Raw genomic sequence first — 20,106 nt, 5'->3', positions numbered from 1 at the left:
AAAGTTTATTGTAACATTTGAGTATCCAGCAGGCACCAGCCACTCAATAAGCCCACCAACAGACACACTTCTTATACGGCAGCACGGTGGTACAGTGGTCAGCACTGCTGCCTCACAGCACCAGAGACCTGAGTTCGATTCCCAGCTGTCTGTGCAGAGTTTGCACATTCTCCTCGTGTCTGCGTGGGTTTCCTCTGGGTGCCCCAGTTTCCTCCCACAGCTCTAAAGACACGATGGTTAGGCGCATTGGCCGTGCTAAATTTTCCCCCAGTGTAACCTAACAAACGCTGGAGCGAGTAGGGGATTTTCACAGTAACTTTATTATAGTGTTATTATGAGCCTGCTTGTGACACGAATAAATAAGTTTTAAAATTGGACCAATCCAAACATTACAGCCAGCCAAAAGCAACAGAGCATTAATCTTACAATAGATTAATGACTGGGGTGAAGAAACAGGAAGCTGCAAATCCAAATTTGTTGTTAACATTCTTGGGAGGAACAGTAAATAGTGGAAATGGGAGTTGCAAGTTCTAAAAGGGCAGAGGCAGACTAACAAGAGAGGGCATTGTGATGGCTAATGGTGTTTACTGTGGTCACCTGCTGTGAAACTCAAACCAGAAGGGTCTCCAGACTGCGGAATACCAAGGAGATTTAGATGTTGATGTGCGCAAGGGTTATGCAAACCTGGAGATGAATATACGTAAAGACAGTGGTGGAATTTTCTCATCTTGCCCACCACGGGAATCATAGCCGGGGAAACAGGACCATGCAAAGGTTTGTTGACCTCGGGCATGATTTTCCAGTCTTGGGGGTGGGGTCGAACGTGGCCAGAAAATCCCATCCACTGTCTTAGCACAAATGATATTAAAGAGAGGTCAAGAAGATGCGGTAAATGGAGAAATGGTCGGCTGCGAAATCGAAGCTCTGGTTTTACAGTGAAGGACATGCTAGCAAAGAGAAGTGGGGTGTTCCCCTTCTTGAGGCTCCAGGAGTTTCACTAAGCCAGGGCTTCAATGTGAGGGGAGGGTAGGAGAAAATGCTGGGTGGTACAGAATGTTCAGCCACCAGAAAGAACTCTTCAGTTGTCACAAATAAAACAAAGCTTACTCTAATTTATAATTCATTACTCCAACACTTGAGGCCTCACCCTGAGCCATTCCGAACTCCCACAAACCCCAGCAGCTTCTTATTTATACTGAGTCAGCTGACCACCATGTCATTTTGTCATTGGTCACATAGTTTACTGGGTCAGCTGACCCTTGCAGTGTGTTACCATTGGTACACCCACACCAGATCCAATGTTGTCATTGGTTGCATTCGAACAGAAGGCTGTGAATGGAATATGAACATCAGTCGCTGTACCAAAGAAGTTTAGCACTGGCCAGGTAGCTTTCCATGAAATCAATGCTTGGCATATATTTTGTAAACCCTGTAAGGAGTCACATCCTTAATTGAGATGGATAACTGCAATGACATTTATGGATGATATCTGAATTCTGAGACCTCAGGTACCTGAAAGGCATCTGTTTCCATCATGATAAATGTTTGAACAATTTTAGTAGCTTACTAGTGATATATAGTGACAGCCTTTGTCCTGTTCTGGAATAGATTTGTCAGTGGATGCCAGCAGTCTCTGTTTCCATTACAAGTGCTCTCTATCAAGATTCTTCTGCTGGTCCAGTGTTCTTGGACTTCATCTGTGTTTCTCCAATCCTTTTAGGTCATGAAACTAAAGCGATGTTAAATAATAATGGACCTCGCTACAAGCGCAGCAAGCTGGAGAGACAGATGAATGTAGATGTCTTCTGGTGTGTGATCATACTCTTTGTAATGTGCCTTTTCTCAGCTATCGGTAAGTTGGATAAGTTGTACTGGGTTTTTTTTCATTCGTGAGACATGGGCATTGCTGGCTGGCCAATATTTATTGCCCACCCCTAGCTGCCCTTCAAAAGGTGCTGTTAAGCTGCCTTCTTGAATCACTGAAGTCTACGTGCTGTGGGTTAACCCACAAAGCGATTAGGGAGGGAATTCCAGGATTTTTGACACAGCAACTGGGAAGGGATGGCGATATATTTCTATGTCAAGGACAGTGAGTGGCTTGGAGGGGAACTTGCAGGTGGTGGTGTTCCCATGTATCTGCTACCCTTGTCCTTCTAGATGGAGGTGGTCAAGGGTTTGGAAGGTGATGTCTAAGGATCTTTGTGAATTGCTACAGTGCATCTTGTAGATAGTATAAATTACTGCTATTGAGCATTGGTGGTGGAGGGAGTGGATGTTTGTAAATGTGGTGCCAATCAAGTGGGCTGTTTTGTCCTGAATGGTGTCGAGTTTCTTGAGTGTTGTTGGAGTTACACCCAGGTAATGATGAGTATTCTATCACACTCACGACACGTGCCTTGTAGATGATGAATAGGCTTTGGGGAATCAGGAGGTGACTTACTCACCACAATATTCTTAGCCTCTGACCTGCTCTTTTAGCCACTGTGTTTATGTGGTGAGTCCAGTTGAGTTTCTGGTCAATGGTAACCGCAAGGGAGTTGACAGATTAGTCAAACCCTGTTGGAATCGAGAATGGGTCCAAAAGATCCATAGCTGAACAGTACTGAAAATAACTGGAGGAGGAATAAGATGCCATTTTGACTCTTAACAAATGAGATGGTTCTGCCATGTTTGAGTTTGATTAGCGGACCAAGCTCTGTAGCCTTTCTTCCAGGATGCTGTTGAAAGACTTACGTACATGCCTGACAAGAGAAGCAAAAAGACTACACACACTTATAGAATAATTGTGCACAACTGTTCACTAAGTGTCTGTTTTTCATTCATTCATGGGACATGGGTGTCGCTGGCAGGCCAGTATTTCTTGCCTATCTTTGGTTGCCCTTGAGAAGGTAGTGGTGAGCTATCTTCTAGTCCATGTGCTGTGGATTGACCCACAATGTCATTAGAGAGCAAATTCCAGACTTTGACACAGCAGCTGCTGTGTCATGGCAATACATTTCCAAGTCAGGACGGTGAGCAGCTTGGAGGGGAACTTGTAGGTGGTGGTGTTCCCGTGTAGCTGCTGCCCTCGTCCTTCCAGATGGAAGTAATGGTGAGTTTAGAAGGTGCTGTCTAAAGTGTTGTTCCTGAAACCCATGTTCATAGAATCACTACACTGCAGGAGGAGGCCATTCAGTCCATCGAGTCTGCACCGACCACAATTCTACCCAACTGCTATCCTCATAGCCCCATGTATTTACCCTGCTCGACCCCCTGACACTAAGGGCCAATTTATCATAGCCAATCAACCTAACCATAACATCTTTGGAGTGTGGGAGGAAACTGGAGCATCGGGAGGAAATCGACACAGAAGCTAGGAGAATGTGCAAGCTCCACGCAAATAATGACCCAAGAGGGGAATTGAACCCAGGTCCCTGGCACAGTGAGGCAGGAGTGCTAACCACTGTGCCACCATGCCACCCATGTTATATGCACTACTGCCCTGCCTCCTCAACCTTGCTCAACGATGGCTTTGCAAAAAGACCCTTTTTTATAATGCACCCAGTTAATCTCTGGCCTTTTGCGTTTTTCCATTCTTCGGATATTGTCCTATCTCTCTGGCTGTAGTGTACCTCTTCTATCTTACCTGTTAAGCTTGGTTGAATCTCCTTTCCTCACTCACTTGTACTTCTCCTCCCTTCTCAATCCATTCCTGGATATGGTTCCCGCCATCAAATTAATAAGAGCAACTCATGTAGAACCTTTCCCAGAAATTGGTTGGATTGTGTCCTTGTTGTCACCTAGCTCCACGGAACATTTATTGCAAGCGATCAAAGGCATCAGAATGACGTGGGATTGTAAGCTTTGTCACAAATGTCAGCTTCATCTTCAGCTAGTCTTTCCTGTAGTAAAGCTAAGATATAGAGGCCCTCCTGTAAGGAACTGAGGTCAAGACCATAATATAAGGATGAATATGGAACTGCAACATCCCCTGTCTTGGAGAAAGGATTCAGACAGGATAAAGGAATAGGAAGTGATGGTCCCAAAGCAAGTGGGAAGCAGATTAAGTAAGAGTTTGAAACTTGCAGGGGAGAGAAGAGCTTGTCGGCCAAGTGTCAGGAAAGCAGATAGTGCTGGGAAAAAACCCAGCAGGCCTGGCAGTATCTGTGGAGAAAGAAATAGAGTTAATGTTTCAAATCCGCTCTGACCCTTTTCAGAAATGTTCTGGAGAAGAGTCATACAGATCCGAAATGTCAGCTCTGTTTCTTTCTCCACAGATGTTGGCTGACCTGCTGGGTTTCCCCACTTCCTTTTTATTTTCGATCTGCAGCATCTTCAGTGTTTTGCTTTTATTTCAGCATCAGGAAACGATTGAGTGGAATGGACAATTGCCAGGGTGAAAAATCAGCGAGTATCAGACCCAGTTTTCAATGACAGTTGGAATCGGAGCACTGGATTCTCCCCGTGTCTGCGTGGGTTTCCTCCGGGCGCTCCGGTTTCCTCCCACAGTCCAAAGATGTGCAGGTTATGTGGATTGGCCGTGGTAAATGCGTGGGGTTAAGGGGATAGGGCAGAGAGGAGAGCCTGGGTAAGATGCTCTTTCGGAGAGTCAGTGTAGACTTGATGGATCGAATGGCCTCTTTCCGCACTGTAGTGATTCTATGGTTTTTATTGGCTCCCAATTAACTACTGGAATTGTCTCCAGTTGATAAGCTGAGTGCTGACAAGTTGCTGATGGAAGTTTCTCTTTTAGTCAATGGAATTCCTTACAAAATATGCAGTTAGAAATTTTGGTATCTAGTACATGAGCATTTTCTACATCATATTTCCAGCCAGAACTGATATTGAAAGTTTGATGTGCAGGAGTAAACCTTTACAAAGAAAATGGCTGACAAAGAAAATGGCTAACAAATTCTCCTTAATTTAGAGTTTATTTATTGGTTATGAGTAGGCTTACATTAACACTGCAGTGAAGCTACTGTGAAAATTCCCTAGTCACCACACTCTGGCGCCTGTTTGGGTACACTGAGGGAGAATTAAGCATGGCCAATGCACCTAAGCAGCATACCTTTCAGACTGTGGGAGGAAACTGGAGCAACCGGAGGAAACCCACGCAGATACGGGAAGAACATGCAGACACCACACACAGTGACCCAAGCCAGGAATCGAACCCGGGTCCTTGGCGCTGTGAGGCAGCAGTGCTTAGTCTTCAAGATCATGTGGATTTATGTACCTTAAGATGACAAACCATCTCTTTGGCTGCAGGATGTTGTTCCTCCAGGGCGAAGTGCAGTAATCCATCAAGGTTCCTTCGAAAGCCCTTTTCAAACCAGTAATGTCCATCACAGGAAAGGACAGGATTAGCAAGCACATGGTAACACCATCATCTTAAAACCCCTCTTCCAGCCATACACCGAGGTGTCTTGGGCAAAGCATTGCCATTTCTTTATCATCACTGGGTCAAAAATTTGGCACCTCCCCAAATTATACCGTAGTGGGCGCGCTTTGACATGACAAGCTTCAACAGTTTGAGAAGAAAGTTCCATCATCACCTTGTTGAGGAGAGTTTGAGATGGACAAAGGCCAGAATTTTCCAGCCATCCAAGCCGGCGGGATTCTTCAATCCCGCTGCAGTGGACGGAGATTTCACTGAGCGCTGAATTCTCCATCCTCGCGGCAGTGAATGGCCAGAAAATGCTGGCCTGGCTACTAATAACTATAATCTCACAAATGAATAATTTGGGGGTTAAGAAAAGCTGTTGCGGAACAAACCTTGGTGACTTATAAATGTGAGCAGACTTGATACTCCTAAAGAGCAGAATGGAAAATGTACCTGTTTTACCTCAGTTTTCTTAACATTGTTTTCCATCTTGTTGCCCTTCGCAGGCCATGGACTCTGGGTTGCTCAGTACGGTGAGCAGCGACCAGTATTTGATGTCCTCAGCAGTGACGGCACTTCCTTATCTCCTGCTTTATCAGGATTATATTTATTCTTTACGATGATCATTGTTCTGCAGGTAATGCAGCTGGGGCACTTTAATTGCACAGCAATTTGTGTTAAAATACAGTAAGAAGTCTCACAACACTAGGTTAAAGTCCAGCAGGTTTATTTGGTATCAGGTGAGCGACCTCCACATGCTAAAATATAGGATGTTCCTGTGACATGGCTAGAGGAGTATTTTAATGAGCTGGTATCTTGCCTTATTTCAGAAACCGGCAATTGCTATCCTGTCTAATAAAATGAAGCTTCCAAACCCAAATAGGAATTGCAATGTGCCCAACGTTGGTGACCTTACCTTTAGCTGTCTGGCCCCAGAGCTCTGGAGTTTCTCTCCCTGAACTTCCCTAGTTTGCTATATTCCTTTTAAGGTTTTCCTTAAATCTCATGGGAGTGATTCTCAGAAACACAATTCTAGGTGTTGAATTCGCGTAAAAATTGGAGTAAACCCCATTGGTTTTCTTCAGTGGAAGTTTCAAAATAAACTTCCCACACTCTGTGCGCTGCAGAGAGCCTCCATGTGATACACGTGGGAAATCAGTGGGCGGGGTCCATTCCCGCTGGAGAGGCTGGCAGCGTGGCGCTGAGTGGTCCATTGCGCATGTGCCGATCGGTCAGTGCAGTGATCGGCGCGTGCGCAGTCACCTCCCGATCACTGGCCATCCTTGCCAACCCTGCATTGCTGGCCGTGCAACCCCTACGGCTGGATCGCTGCACCCCCCCCACCCCCAACTCCCGGGCCTGTCCAGGCCAGCCTCAACTATCCTGTCTGCCCCAAACCTGCCTCGACGCCACACTGCCAGAAGGCAGTGGTCACTTTGTCAAGGGTACAGAAGAGGTTTACCAGAATGTTGCCTGGTCTGGAGGGCATTAGCTACGAGGAGAGTTTGGAGAAATTCGGTTTGCTCTCACTGGAACAACGGAGATTGAGAGGTGACCTGATGGAGGTTTACAAGATTATGAGTGGCATGGACAGAGTAGATAATCAGATGCTCTTTCCTAGGGTAGAGAAGTCAAGTGCTAGGGACCATGGGTGTAGGGGAAGAGTTTAGAGGAGAGTGCGAGGCATGTTTTTTATACAGAGGGTGGTGAATGCCTGGAACACGCTGTCCAGGGAGGTGGTGCGATCGCAGCTTTTAAGGGGCATTTAGATAAAAACACGAATGGGATGGGGATGGAAGGAAATGGACTCTGTAAGTACATACGGTTTTAGTTTAGGCAGACATCATGATCGGTGCAGGCCTGGAGGGCCCGAAGGGCCTGTTCCTCTGCTGTACTGTTCTTTGTTCTTAGCTCTCTGTCTTGAATTAACCTTCAGTCAGCCATCTGTAGCAGCACAGCTGAGATAGGGAAATGGGGTTTCCGATATTCTCGCGGTGAGATTGCTTTGTGTGGAAGCATGATTACTCTTGTATTGCAATTTTTTTTTAAAATTCAGGTGCTGATTCCAATCTCCCTCTACGTCTCCATTGAGATCATTAAAATTTGCCAAGTATTTTTCATCCATCAAGACACGGACCTGTATGACGAAGAGACGGATTCCCGGCTGCAATGCCGAGCGTTAAACATCACCGAAGATCTGGGGCAAATCCAGTATATTTTCTCTGACAAAACAGGCACGCTGACGGAAAATAAAATGGTGTTCCGAAGATGCACAGTGGCTGGGGTTGAGTACTCCCACGATGCGAATGGTAAGTCAGGTTTGCTGCTGCTAATAGTCTTTAAAGTTTAATGTTTTAAAGTTTATTTATTAGTGTCTCAAGGAGGCTTACATTAACACTTCAGTGAAGTTACTGTGAAAATCCTCTCATTGCCACACTCCGGCACCTGATTTAGCATGGCTGATGCACCTAACCAGCACGTCTTTCGGACTGTGGAAGGAAATCGGAGCACCCGGAGGAAACTCATGCAGACACTGGACGCGCCAACTGCGCACAGACAGTGACCCAAGCCGGCAATTGAACCCGGGTCCCTGGGGTGATGAGGCAGCAGTGCTGACCACTGTGACCCCCCCTAACCTATGACTAAAGTGTTCATGACATAGAGGTATTCCAAATAATGAGAGGTCTTAATGGCGTAGATGAGGAAAAAATTGTTTCCATGTACTTAGAAAGATAGAAGGTTGGAGCAGGAGGAGGCCATTTGGCCCTTCAAGCCTAGTCCACCATTCATCATGATCATGGCTGATTGTCCAACTCAATAGCCTAATCCAGCTTTCTCCCCATAACCATCAATCCCATTCGCCCCAAGTTCTATATCTGACCGTCTCTTGAATACATTCAATGTTTTGGCATCGACTACTTCCTGTGGTAATGAATTCCACAGGTTCACCACTCTCAGGGTGAAAAAATATCCCCTCATCTCCGTCCTAGATGGTCTACCTCAAATCCTGAGATTGTGACCCCTGGTTCTGGACTCCCCCACCATCAGAAATACGCTCCCTGCATCTACCCTGTCTAGTCCTGTTAGAATTTTACAAATCTCTGAGATTCCCCCCTCATTCGTCTGAACTCCAGCAGAAACAATCCTAACCCAGTCAGAGTCTCTTCGTACATCAGCCCCACCATCCCCGGGATCAGCCTGGTAAACCTTCGCTGCACTCCCTTGAGAGCAACATGAAGGTCTCAAACCAGAGTTGTAAAGATTTAAAGTAAATGACAAAAGTCCAGGGGGGAAATCAGAATTCTTCAGACAGTGATTTGCACTGATCTGGATGACATGACCTGAAAGGAGAGTGGAAGATGATTCCGTACTAACTTTCAAATGGGAACTGGATAAACACTTGAAAAGGATAAACTTGCAGGAGTGTGGTAAAAAAGCAGGGGTTTTGAATTCATAGGATTGTCCTAGCAAAGAGACAGTACAGGCATAATGGGCCGAACGATCTATATTTGGTGCCCACCCACCCATCTGGAATGTCAGGGGTGAGCCCACCTCTCTGTCCAGCTCTGCCTCCCCTGGAAGCCATGACTCCATTGTTCAGGCGTGGCCTCTGCCCCTCTTGATTGCAGGATGTCCCGCCTCCAAGAGCTGCCAGCCAGTGAGAGGGCCAGCGGCTCTTTGGGCCCAGCAGCACCACCTGGAGCAGTGGCCACTGCTGGAACTGCAGCAGTGACCCTGGAGCTGGCCTGGAGGAGAGGCAAATGGGGTTGTGGATTTCCAGGGTCAAACAGGCTCGCTGAACGACCCTTAATGGAGCAGTTGGTGTCCAACTGGGAGCGGCCTTGTATTTTCTTTCCAATTTTTTCAGTGTTGAGTCACAAGTGGAGATTGCAAAGTGTTGCTCAGGTTACTGATGATGATGAAAGAAGTTGTGAAATACGCTCTATACTGTATTTTCCATTGGAAAAGAAGAGAGCGGGGGACAGAAAGAGGATCAGGGAAAGCGCATCACACTGGGATTTGGCAGCTTTAAATATTTTTCATTCTAGCTTCAGCATTGTTGAATGGTTTGATTATATGTTTGACAGTTTTATGCGCAGTTAATGCAAACAGTTTATTCCTTGAACAGCGAAGAGGTTGGCGATGTACCAAGAGCCTGATTCAGAAGATGAGGAGTGCACGTCCAAATCGGGAACCATACCGAGGTGTGACAGCACGTCCAGTCACCAGAGTGCCAAAATTATTCACCGCACGCAAAGCACCAAATCTCACCGCAGGACTGGCAGCCGGGCAGAGGCTAAGAGAGCCAGCATCCTCTCCAAACACACTGCCTTCAGCAGCCCAATGGTTAGTCCACACACCACACTGGAGGGGAGGGGGGTTCCAGGTTAAAGCACACCTCCAACTCAGCAGCTTGTGGCTTCGAGCTACAGTCAAGCACCTGGCCTAGAAACCGGGTTAATCTTTAGCACCATCCCTGAGGGAGTGCAGCATTGTCAGGGGTGGTATCTTTTCAGTGCATTGCACAAACTGGGGACGAGTTGGCCTGTTCAGGTGGCTACATGGCACTGTTTGAAAAACATGATGTGTAGTTGCCGGCATTGGACTGGGGTGGGCCCAGTAAGAAGTCTTACAACATCAGGTTAAAGTCCAACAGGCTTATTTGGAATCACGAGCTTTCGGGGCACTGCCCCTTCATCAGGTGCGTGATGAAGGAGCAGCGCTCCAAAAGCTCGTGATTCCAAATAAACCTGTTGGACTTTAACCTGGTGTTGTGAGACTTCTTACTACTTGAAAAAGGTTAAAGGGAGTTTGCCATGTATCCTTTCCAACAGCTAGCCCTTAAGTGCCCCAGCAGAACAAGTCAACTAATTATTTATCTCATTTACCCTATTTAAGTTCATTTATTAATTAGAATCACAGAAAAAGTACAGCAGAAACAGGCCCACAAGTTGCACTGATCTTATCTCTACCCACTAGGCTTACCTATAACCCTCAATCCTATTAAGTCCCATGTATTAATGTCACACGTGGACTTACGTTAACACTGCAATGAAGTTACTGTGAAAATTCCCTGGTCGCCACACTCTGGTGCCTGTTCGGTTACACTGAGGGAGAATTTAGCATGGCCAGTGCACCTAACCAGCATGTCTTTCAGACTATGGGAGGAAACCAGAGCACCCGGAGGACAACCACGGAGAGAATGTGCAGACCCCACACAGGCAGTCACCCAAGCCGGGAATCGAACCCAGGTCCCTGGCACTGTGAGGCAGCAATGCTAACTATTGTGCCACCCCATAGGTCTGTCAAGTTTGCTGCACCCTTCATTATGGTCATGGATGGTCTGGGACTTTAATTCCATTCCCCGCCCCCCACTGGTCCCGTATCCTTTAATTCTCCCAGCAGAAAAAACAATCTGTCTGTCTCAGCGTTAAATGTATTCAACGATGAAGCACTCCCAACCTTCTGTGGTAGAGTTTTGCACACGTTCACAACCCTTTTCCCCTCATCTCAAATAGTCAACCCCTTAACTGGAGCCCTGTCCCCCATGTTTTACATTCTCCCGACCGATGTCCACCCTATTGAGTCTCCTCAGAATTTCCTGAGTTTCAGTGGGATCACCTGTCATTCTTCTAAACCCCAGAGAATATAAGTGCAGTTCAGTCAGCCTCTCCACGTCGCACAACCCTCATCCCAACGACCATCCTTCAAAAGGATACGCTGATGAGGATTAAAATGAAGAGCAGTGGGAAAAGTCTGACATTATGGAGTACAAATACAAGCATAGATGGGCTGAATGAGCTGCAAAATGTGAGGTAACTTGACCTTTTCAGTTTCAGTTGTGTGGCATGATCGATATGAGAGTTTAATAAAGAAAGAACAGAGAAAGGTACAGCACAGGAACAGGCCCTTCGGCCCTCCAAGCCTGTGCTGATTGTGATGCCATAACTAAACAGAACAAAAACCTTCTGTCCTTACTCAGTCCATTTCCCTCTATTCCCTCCCTGTCCATGGACCCATCCAAATACCTCTTAAATGATGCTATTGTGCCTGTTTCCACCGCCTCCCCTGGCAGTGCCAGGTACCCACCAGTCTTTGTTTCCCTTGCCTTTGGGATACAACCCATGAGAAGATCGGTATAGAGCGGATATTAACTTGTTTCCAGAGTGTGGCTAGGGTGAATGTTGGTCCTTTAGAGGATGAGAAAGGGGACCTAGTGGTAGGGGATGGGGATATGGCTAAGGTCTTGAATAACTTTTTTGTTTCTGTCTTCACGGAGGAGGACGTGAATAATTTGCCGGGTGTTAGCGATGGAAAGGTGGTAGGAATGGAGGGTCTTAATGACATTACTGTTACTAGAGAGGTGGTGCTCGACAGACTGGAGGGGCTGATTGTGGACAAGTCCCCAGGACCGGATGGAATGCATCCGAGGGTTCTGAAAGAAATGGCGGAGGTGATAGTGGATGCCTTGGTGGTTATTTTCCAGACGTCGCTGGATTCCGGGGAAGTGCCGGAAGATTGGAAAACGGCTAATGTTACGCCGTTGTTTAAGAAGGGTGCCAGGCAAAAGGCGGGGAATTATAGGCCGGATAGTTTAACGTCTGTGGTAGGTAAAATGTTAGAATCCGTCATTAAGGAGGAAATTGCGAGGCATCTTGAAGGGAATTGCTTGATAGGGCGGACGCAACACGGTTTCATTAAAGGGAAGTCGTGTCTGACAAATTTACTGGAGTTCTATGAGGATGTGTCTAGGGCAGTGGATAGAGGAGAGCCGGTGGATGTGGTCTTTCTGGATTTTCAGAAGGCGTTTGACAAGGTACCTCACAAGAGGTTATTGTAGAAGGTCAGGGGACATGGAGTTGGGGGTAGGGTGTTAGCGTGGATAGAGGATTGGTTGTCAAATAGGAGGCAGAGAGTGGGGGTCAATGGGTGCTATTCGGATTGGCGGTTGGTGACTAGTGGGGTGCCCCAGGGGTCGGTGCTGGGGCCTCAGCTATTTACCATTTATATAGATGATCTGGAGGAGGGAACCGAGTGCAGGGTGTCGAAATTTGCTGATGACACCAAGATTGGGGGAAAGGCAAATTGTGCGGAGGGTGTGGAGAGTCTGCAGAAGGATCTAGATAGGCTGGGCGAATGGGCCAGGAAATGGCAAATGGAATTTAATGTTGGCAAATGTGAAGTTGTCCACTTTGGTAGGAAGAATAGTAGGAAGGACTATTACTTAGGTGGCGAAAAACTGCAGCAGGCGACGGTGCAGAGGGACCTCGGGGTCCTTGTGCATGAGTCGCAAAAACCCAGCTTGCAGGTGCAGCAGGTGGTCAGGAAGGCGAATGGGATGCTGGCCTTCATAGCGAGGGGGATTGAATATAAAAGTAGGGAGGTCTTGCTGCAGCTGTATAGGGCATTGGTGAGGCCGCAGCTGGAGTACTGTGTGCAGTTTTGGGCGCCGCACCTGCGCAAGGATATTTTGGTCCTGGAGGGAGTGCAGAGGAGGTTTACTAGGCTGATACCGGAGTTGAGGGGATTGAGCTATGAGGAGAGGCTGAATAAACTAGGCTTGTACTCGTTAGAGTTTAGAAGAATGAGGGGAGATCTCATTGAGACGTATAAGATGATGAATGGGATGGATAGGATAGAGGTGGAGAGACTCTTCCCGCTCAAAAAAGACAGTAGGACTAGGGGGCACAGCCTCAAGATAAAGGGGAGGCGGTTTAGAACGGAGTTGAGGAGGAACTTCTTCACTCAAAGGGTGGTGAATCTCTGGAATTCTCTGCCCGTTGAAGTGGTGGAGGCTGCCTCGCTAAATATTTTTAAGACGCGGGTTGATGGGTTCTTGATAAGAGAGGGGATTAAGGGTTATGGGGAGAGGGCGGGAAAGTGGAACTGAGCCACAACAGATCAGCCATGATCTTATTGAATGGCGGGGCAGGCTCGAAGGGCTAGATGGCCTACTCCTGCTCCTATTTCTTACGTTCTTATGTTCTTATTTCTAGGAAAAAGACATCACGCCAGACCCTCAACTGTTGAAAAAGGTGAATGAATGTGCTGGTCAGCTGGAAGTTTTGAGACAACATGGTCAACCATTAAGCCACTTGACCCCTGAATTATCCGACATCATTGACTTCTTTATAGCGCTGACCGTTTGCAACACCGTGGTCGTTTCATCTCCAAATCAGCCTCGACACAAGGTACGTGATACTCATTCATTCTGCATCCAACCCAGGCCCTCTTATTAGTGTCACATTGCAATGAAGTTAGTGTGAAAGTACCCTAGTTGCCACACTCCAGCGCCTGTTCAGGTACGCTGAGGGAGATGTTATCTTGGCTAATGCACCCGGTGCACCATTCGGACCAGGGAAGGAAACCAGAGCACCTGAAGGAAACCCAAGCAGGGATGGGGAGAACATGCAGACTCCACATAGATGGTGATCCAAGTCAGGAATCGAACCTGGGTCCCTGGCACTGTGAGGCAGTAATGCTACCGGTGGACAGGTTTGTGTAGCAGACTGGGTTTGTTTCACAACTCTTTGTAACTTCTTGCAGATGATAGGGAGAAAAAGCGTTCCCATGGTTACTCCACACAGACAGTGACCCAAGCTGGGAATCGAACCCGGGTCCCTAGCACTGTGAGGCAGCAATGCTAACCACCGTGCCACCGTGCTGCTCTTTAAAGACTGGCATGTACATGTTACAATGTTTTCTCTGTTGACGGTACTTGTGTTATTTTTCCAAAGGTTCGGGTCCGCTTTGAGCTGAAGTCTCCAGTCAAAACATTGGAAGATTTCATCAAAAGGTTTACCCCCAGCCGCCTGACTTCGGGCTCCAACAGCAGCAGCTCATCGAGTATTTCCACAAGTAAATCGCTGTACAGAGTCTCGTCCAGTGCCTTAGCCTCTCCTTCAGGCGATGTTACCTTGCTGAAGATGGGGGAAGAGCTTGGCAGGTCCCCGCCGAGGGAAAAGAGTGAAAGCTTCTTTCAGCCGGGAGTGACACGCGACGATGGGAAGGATGGCGAACTCCGCTACGAGGCCGAGAGTCCGGACGAGGCCGCGCTTGTTTACGCGGCCAAGGCCTACAGCTGTGCGCTGGTCGAGAGACTGCCAGAGCAAGTGACCGTGGAGCTGCCCCACGTGGGAAAGTTGACCTTTGAACTCTTGCACACCTTGGGATTTGATTCCATCAGGAAGCGGATGTCTGTTGTGGTGAGGCACCCGTTCACCGATGAGATTGTTGTTTACACCAAAGGAGCAGATTCTGTCATCATGGACCTCCTTCACCAACCCTCCACAGGTAGGCAGACATTTTCTTTCCTGAGAATCTTCGTTCACAGTACAAAACGCAGAAGGTCTTGCTCACCGCGTGGACGTCAGGCGTCTAACCTGTGCTGAGCTCCCATTTCAAGAGTGTGACCTCCCTTCATGCACCACTCTCCTAACTACTTGTCGCAATCTAGCTTTTGGCCAAGTCAACTCCACAGACCTGAGTAGAACAGAAACCTCTCTCTCTCGTCCAATGCAGAAAAGCAGAGAGGTTTTCTTAAAAATACAATCAGCACTTTAGAAAAAGGGTTTACGGAATGCCAAATGACAAGTAACTTCCAAGGGAAAAAAAAATCACAATTTGTGCAAAGGCCAATGCTATCCATGCAGTACGTGTGAATGCTAAACAGGCCATTTGGCCCCTCGAGCCTGTAGTGTTGCACTTGCTGTTCCCGGGCAGCACAGCTGCCCAACGCATGTTTAAAGTAAAGATACGTTATGATGTCAAAATAGAATGGAAATTAGAATTGGGTTGATTCAAGTTGTGTGCAGTTCTGGAATGTGTGCAGTTTTTGGTCTCCTGGTCTGAGGAAGGGTGTTCTTGCGGTTGAGGGAGTCGAGCAGAGGTTCACCAGACTGATTCCCGGAATGGCGGGACTGGACATAAGAAGAAAGGCTGGATCGATTGGGCTTGTACTCACTGGAATTTAAATTAGTGGAAATCTTATAGAAACGTATTAAATCCGGATGGAACTAGACAGACTAGGTGCAGGAAGAATGTTCCTGGTGTTGGGAAAGTCCAGAACCAAGGGTCACAGTCTAAGAATAAGGGGTAAGACTGGGATGAGGAAGGGAGTCATGAACCTGTGGAATTCTCTGCCACAGAAAGCCATGCTAAACTCTCCCTCAGTGTACCCGAACAGGCACCTGAGTGTGGTGACTAGGGGATTTTCACAGTAACTTCATTGCCGTGTTAATGGAAGCGACACAAACAAAGTTTAAACTCTGCCCATCTTGCGTTTGATCATTCAGCCCTCATTCTGGACACGGATACTGGAAACCGCCTCTTTCGACCTACAAAGTCAAAATGCTGCAGATGCAGGAAATTTGAAATTAAAAATAGCGAACGCAGGAAGTGTTTAGCAGATCAGGCTGCGTCTGTGATGAGAGAAACAGTGTGAGTGTTTCAGGTCAATGACCCCTCGCCAGTGTTGACAAAGCTTTATCAACCTGAAATGTTAACTTTGCATCTCTCTCTCTCTCCATTGTTTCTGTCCATCTTGTCACAACACTTCATAATTTTAAGCATCAATGTTGCCCCTTTTTCATACCATTGTGGATCCCACTGAACTAATATTGCTACAATGAATGGTCTTCTGGTGTTCTACACCTAATTCCTCCCTGCTACCAGGAACATGTTCATATGATCATCTGTGTTTTCATCTGCTAATGGCAGGTATCAGTAGTCTTTGTGTAAATTGGTTGCCCTATTTGCTTGCATATCAAGACATTGAGACATCTGAAGAAAGAAATAAAGCGTTAGATAAATGCAAAAATTTCTCCCTTTCTGCAGACCGGATAAAAAGATGATTCTCATAATGTCTCATTTACAAAATTCAGGTAGTAAGCATTCACACACAATACTACAAGCCCTTCAAGCCTGCTCCACCATCCATTTTGATCATGGCTGATTATCAAACTCAATATCCTGATTCCGCCCCCCCACTTCCCCCCCATATCCCTTGATCCCTTTAGCCCCAAGAGCTAAATCTAATTTCTTCTTAAAATCAGACATTTTGGTCTCTTTGGTTGTGAACTCCACACATTCACCACCCTCTGCGTGAAAAAGTTTCTCCTCACCTCAACTCTAAAAGGTTTACCCCTTATCCTCAAACTATGACCCCTGGTTCTGGACTCCCCCACCATCAGGAACATTCTTTCTGAACCTACCCTGTGTAATCCTGTTAGAATTTTATAAATTTCTATGAGATCCCCTCTCACTCTTCTAAACTCCAGTGAGTCTAATCCTAACCAGTTTAGTCCCTCAATCCTAACCAATTTAGGATGAGATTTTCTGTCTGCGCTAGCTGGAAATTCCTGCCTAAAGTCAAATTATCTTTGCACGGTTCGCCAAATTTTCCATCCTGTCTGCGACAATTCCCGATTCAAGCGGGATGGAAAATTTGGCCCTTAGTCTCTCAATTAATGAATGCATTAATATAAAGAAGATGCATCAGACCAGCTGGTACAACTGCTGATCACACATAGAACCCCTGCAGTGCAGAAGTAGGCCAGTTGGCTCATCGTATGTGCACCGACCACAACCCCGCCCAGACCCGATCCCCATAACCCATGCCTTTACCGTAGCTAATCCCCCTGACACTAAGGGGCAATTCAGCATGGCAATCCACCTAATCTGCACATCTTTGGAGGAAACCAGAGCAGGTGGAGGAAATCCACGGAGACACGGAGAGAATGTGTAAGCTCCACAGAGACGATAACCCCAGCCGGGAACCGAACCCGGCACCCTGGCACTGTGAGGCAGCAGTGCTAACCACTGTGCCACCGTGCTGGTAGGCAATTAGCTTAAAGGAATTACATCGATTTGAAAAATTAAAAGGCCTCCGTTACCACTGAGGTTACAGCCACAGGAAATGTTCAGTGATGTACCTCGGCCCTAACCGTTTCTTAAATTCAGAGATGGGTTGAGTCATTCCTGTGCATCTAGAGTGCGAGAGACTGAGCAATAACTGACTACGTTTAACAGAGCAGTGATTAAGATCTCTGAAGCTCTTCTCAGAACTGGAGGTGGGAAGAGTATAAAGGTCACACAATAACCGAAACCGGACAGGAGAAATTTCAGCATGGTCTTTGGAAATTAGAGTATCTGAGCGGAAAATAGTTGGGTGCTTTTTTTTTAAAGGAAAGAAATTTGACCAATGTAACATCTGCCCTACTCATTCCTTGTTATGTAGCAGAGACAAGTTTTGCTGAAGGAATTCATGCTGGGAAAAACAGCTTTGACTGAAGCTCTTATTTTTTTTTGCCAAGATACTCGCTAGCTGTCTCAATTCCTAATCACCAACTAATTGATGAGATTGTTCCAAATCACAAGTGAATTCTCACCCTCTGTAGACCAGAAGCCTTATTCAATTTCTACTGTGCAGATTGATTTGATTTCATTTATTATTGTCGCATGGGTTGGGACACAGTAAAAAGTATTGTTTCTTGCACACTATACAGACCAAACATATAGGCGGCATAGTGGCACAATGGTTAGCACTGCTGTCTCACAGCTCCAGGGACCTGGGTTCGATTCCTGGCTTGGGTCACTGTCTGGGCAGAGTCTGCACGTCCTCCCTGTGTTTCCTCCGGGTACTCCGGTTTTCTCCCACAGTCTGAAAGACATGCTGGTTAGGGTGTAAAGACAGTAAGAAGTCTCACAACACCAGGTTAAAATCCAATAGATTTATTTGGTAACAAAAGCCACTAGGGTGTATTGGCCATGCTAAATTCTCCCTCAGAATGCTTGAACAGGCACCAGAGTGTCTGGGGATTTTCACAGTAACTTCATAGCAGTGTTAATGTAAGCCCATTTGTGACATTAATAAATAAACTAAAACTAAACATACCGTTCGTAGAGTACATGGGAGAGAAAGAAAGGAGAGATTGCAGAATATAGTGTTACAAGTTGCTGTTTTCTGAGTGGAAAGTTTGCTGATAAAAATTTGGCTTTGATAAGATGAGGAATATTTATTCCTTCTGCCCAATCTTCCTTCACTCGGAATGATGTGGTCAGGAGCTGGTTGAATATTGCATTGCTTTCCCCAGCCCGAATCCTGCCCTGAAATTCCTCAGTGATCCGCCCTCATCACCTTCAAAGACTTTGTTAAAATCCATCTTGTCGAGCAAGCTTCTGGGCTCCCTTTCTATCACCTGCTTCCTTTCTCTCGACATTTGCTTGGCACAACATCAGAGGTGTTCGTGGTCCAGAAGGAGGCCGTTTGGACCATTGTGTCCCTGCCAGAAAAAAAGGAGCCAAGAAGAGAGAGCCATCCATCCTAATTCAATGTTTGAACCCTTGGCCCAGTCCTCTGTAGTTTATGGCACTTCATAGAATCCCTGCAGTGCAGAAGGAGGCCCTTCCACCTATTGGGTCTGCACCGGCTCAGCACCTTACTCAGCCCCACTGGCACCCCCCTGCAACCGCTAATCCACCTTACCTACACAACTTGGGACACTAAGGGACAATTTCGCATTAATCCACCTAACCCGCACATCTTTGGACTGTGGAAGGAATTAGGAGCACCTAGAGGAAACCCACACAGACACGGAGAGAATGTGCAAACTCCATACAGACAGTGACCCAAGGCTGGAATTGAACCCGGGTCCCTGGCACCGTGAGGCAGCAGTGCTAACCACTGTCCCATTGAGCTGCCCACTTCAGCTGCAGGTCCAAGCACATTGTAAACGTGATGAGGGCTTCTGCCTTGACTCAAGCTTTCAGGGATTGAGTTCAAGACACCCCGCCCCCTTCTGTTACGATTTCCACTCTCATACAATAGAATCATAGAATTCCTATGTGCGGAAGGAGGCCATTTGGCCCATCAAGCTTGCACCAACGACAATCCTACCCAAACCCCATCTCCACAACTCCACATATTTTTACCCTGTTAATCCTCCTGGCACTAAGGGGCAATGTAGCACAGCCAATCAACCTAACCTGCATATCTTTGGAGTGTGGGAGGAAACCAGAGTACCGGAGGAAACCCACACGGACACGGCGAGAATGTGCAAACTCCACACAGACAGTGACCCAGGGCCGGAATTGAACCCGGGTCACTGGAGCTGTGAGGCAGCAGTGCTATCCATTGTGCCACCCTCGACTCCCTTCTAATCATTTTGCAAATTACTTTAAACCCACCCTCCCTGATTGCTGATCTCTCTGCTGAGGGAACTGGGCACTTCCACCCGTAACTTCGCACACTTCCATTAAAACTCTCCTATTCCAAAGAAAAGAAATCCAACCCATCCAATCACAGCCTGATTATAACTTTAACAAGTTACCTTGGTGCATTTTTCTATGTTAAAGGTGCTATATAAATGTAGGTCATAGTTGTTGAGCCTTTGTGGAATGATACTAGGCTTCTGTCCTCTCCTTCCACGTCCACCTCAATGCTACATTCTTTCTGCAGGCAGCTAGGGTACTCGATCATTGGCCTCTGTCAACATAATTTATGAATCGGCTGCCAGTATACAGCACTAGAAGACTCGCCCTTATAAATTTTTGCCTCTCCTGATTTTAACTGAACTGCTATGAGGAGATCACCGTGTGGCAGGAGAGAATATATTTCCAACCACTCAGTACCTTTAAGTTGTACAACATTAGAATATCACGTTATCGAGTCACCTTAATCCGTGTGAAATTTCCCAATTACAATTGAAATTGCAAGCATTTTTGCAAGTGCAAAGGTTAATGGTGCT

At 46.7% G+C, this 20,106-nt stretch overlaps 1 protein-coding gene across 1 annotated transcript in view; it reads left to right on the top strand.

Moving 5' to 3' along the window:
- atp10a (ATPase phospholipid transporting 10A) overlaps positions 1–20,106 on the top strand; it is a 177,938-nt gene that overhangs the window by 105,971 nt on the left and 51,861 nt on the right. Inside the window, exons 5-10 of the mRNA XM_080197601.1 lie at positions 1,721–1,852; positions 5,866–5,996; positions 7,416–7,668; positions 9,489–9,706; positions 13,357–13,551; positions 14,098–14,653. Of these exons, the coding sequence (XP_080053727.1) occupies positions 1,721–1,852; positions 5,866–5,996; positions 7,416–7,668; positions 9,489–9,706; positions 13,357–13,551; positions 14,098–14,653 (1,485 nt within the window). The remainder of the gene's footprint in view (positions 1–1,720; positions 1,853–5,865; positions 5,997–7,415; positions 7,669–9,488; positions 9,707–13,356; positions 13,552–14,097; positions 14,654–20,106) is intronic.

This window comes from Carcharhinus amblyrhynchos, chromosome 10 (genome assembly GCF_965287045.1).
Source record: "Carcharhinus amblyrhynchos chromosome 10, sCarAmb.v2.hapA, whole genome shotgun sequence".
NCBI lineage: Eukaryota > Metazoa > Chordata > Chondrichthyes > Carcharhiniformes > Carcharhinidae > Carcharhinus > Carcharhinus amblyrhynchos.
This window is presented reverse-complemented; position numbering and strand designations above follow the sequence as displayed.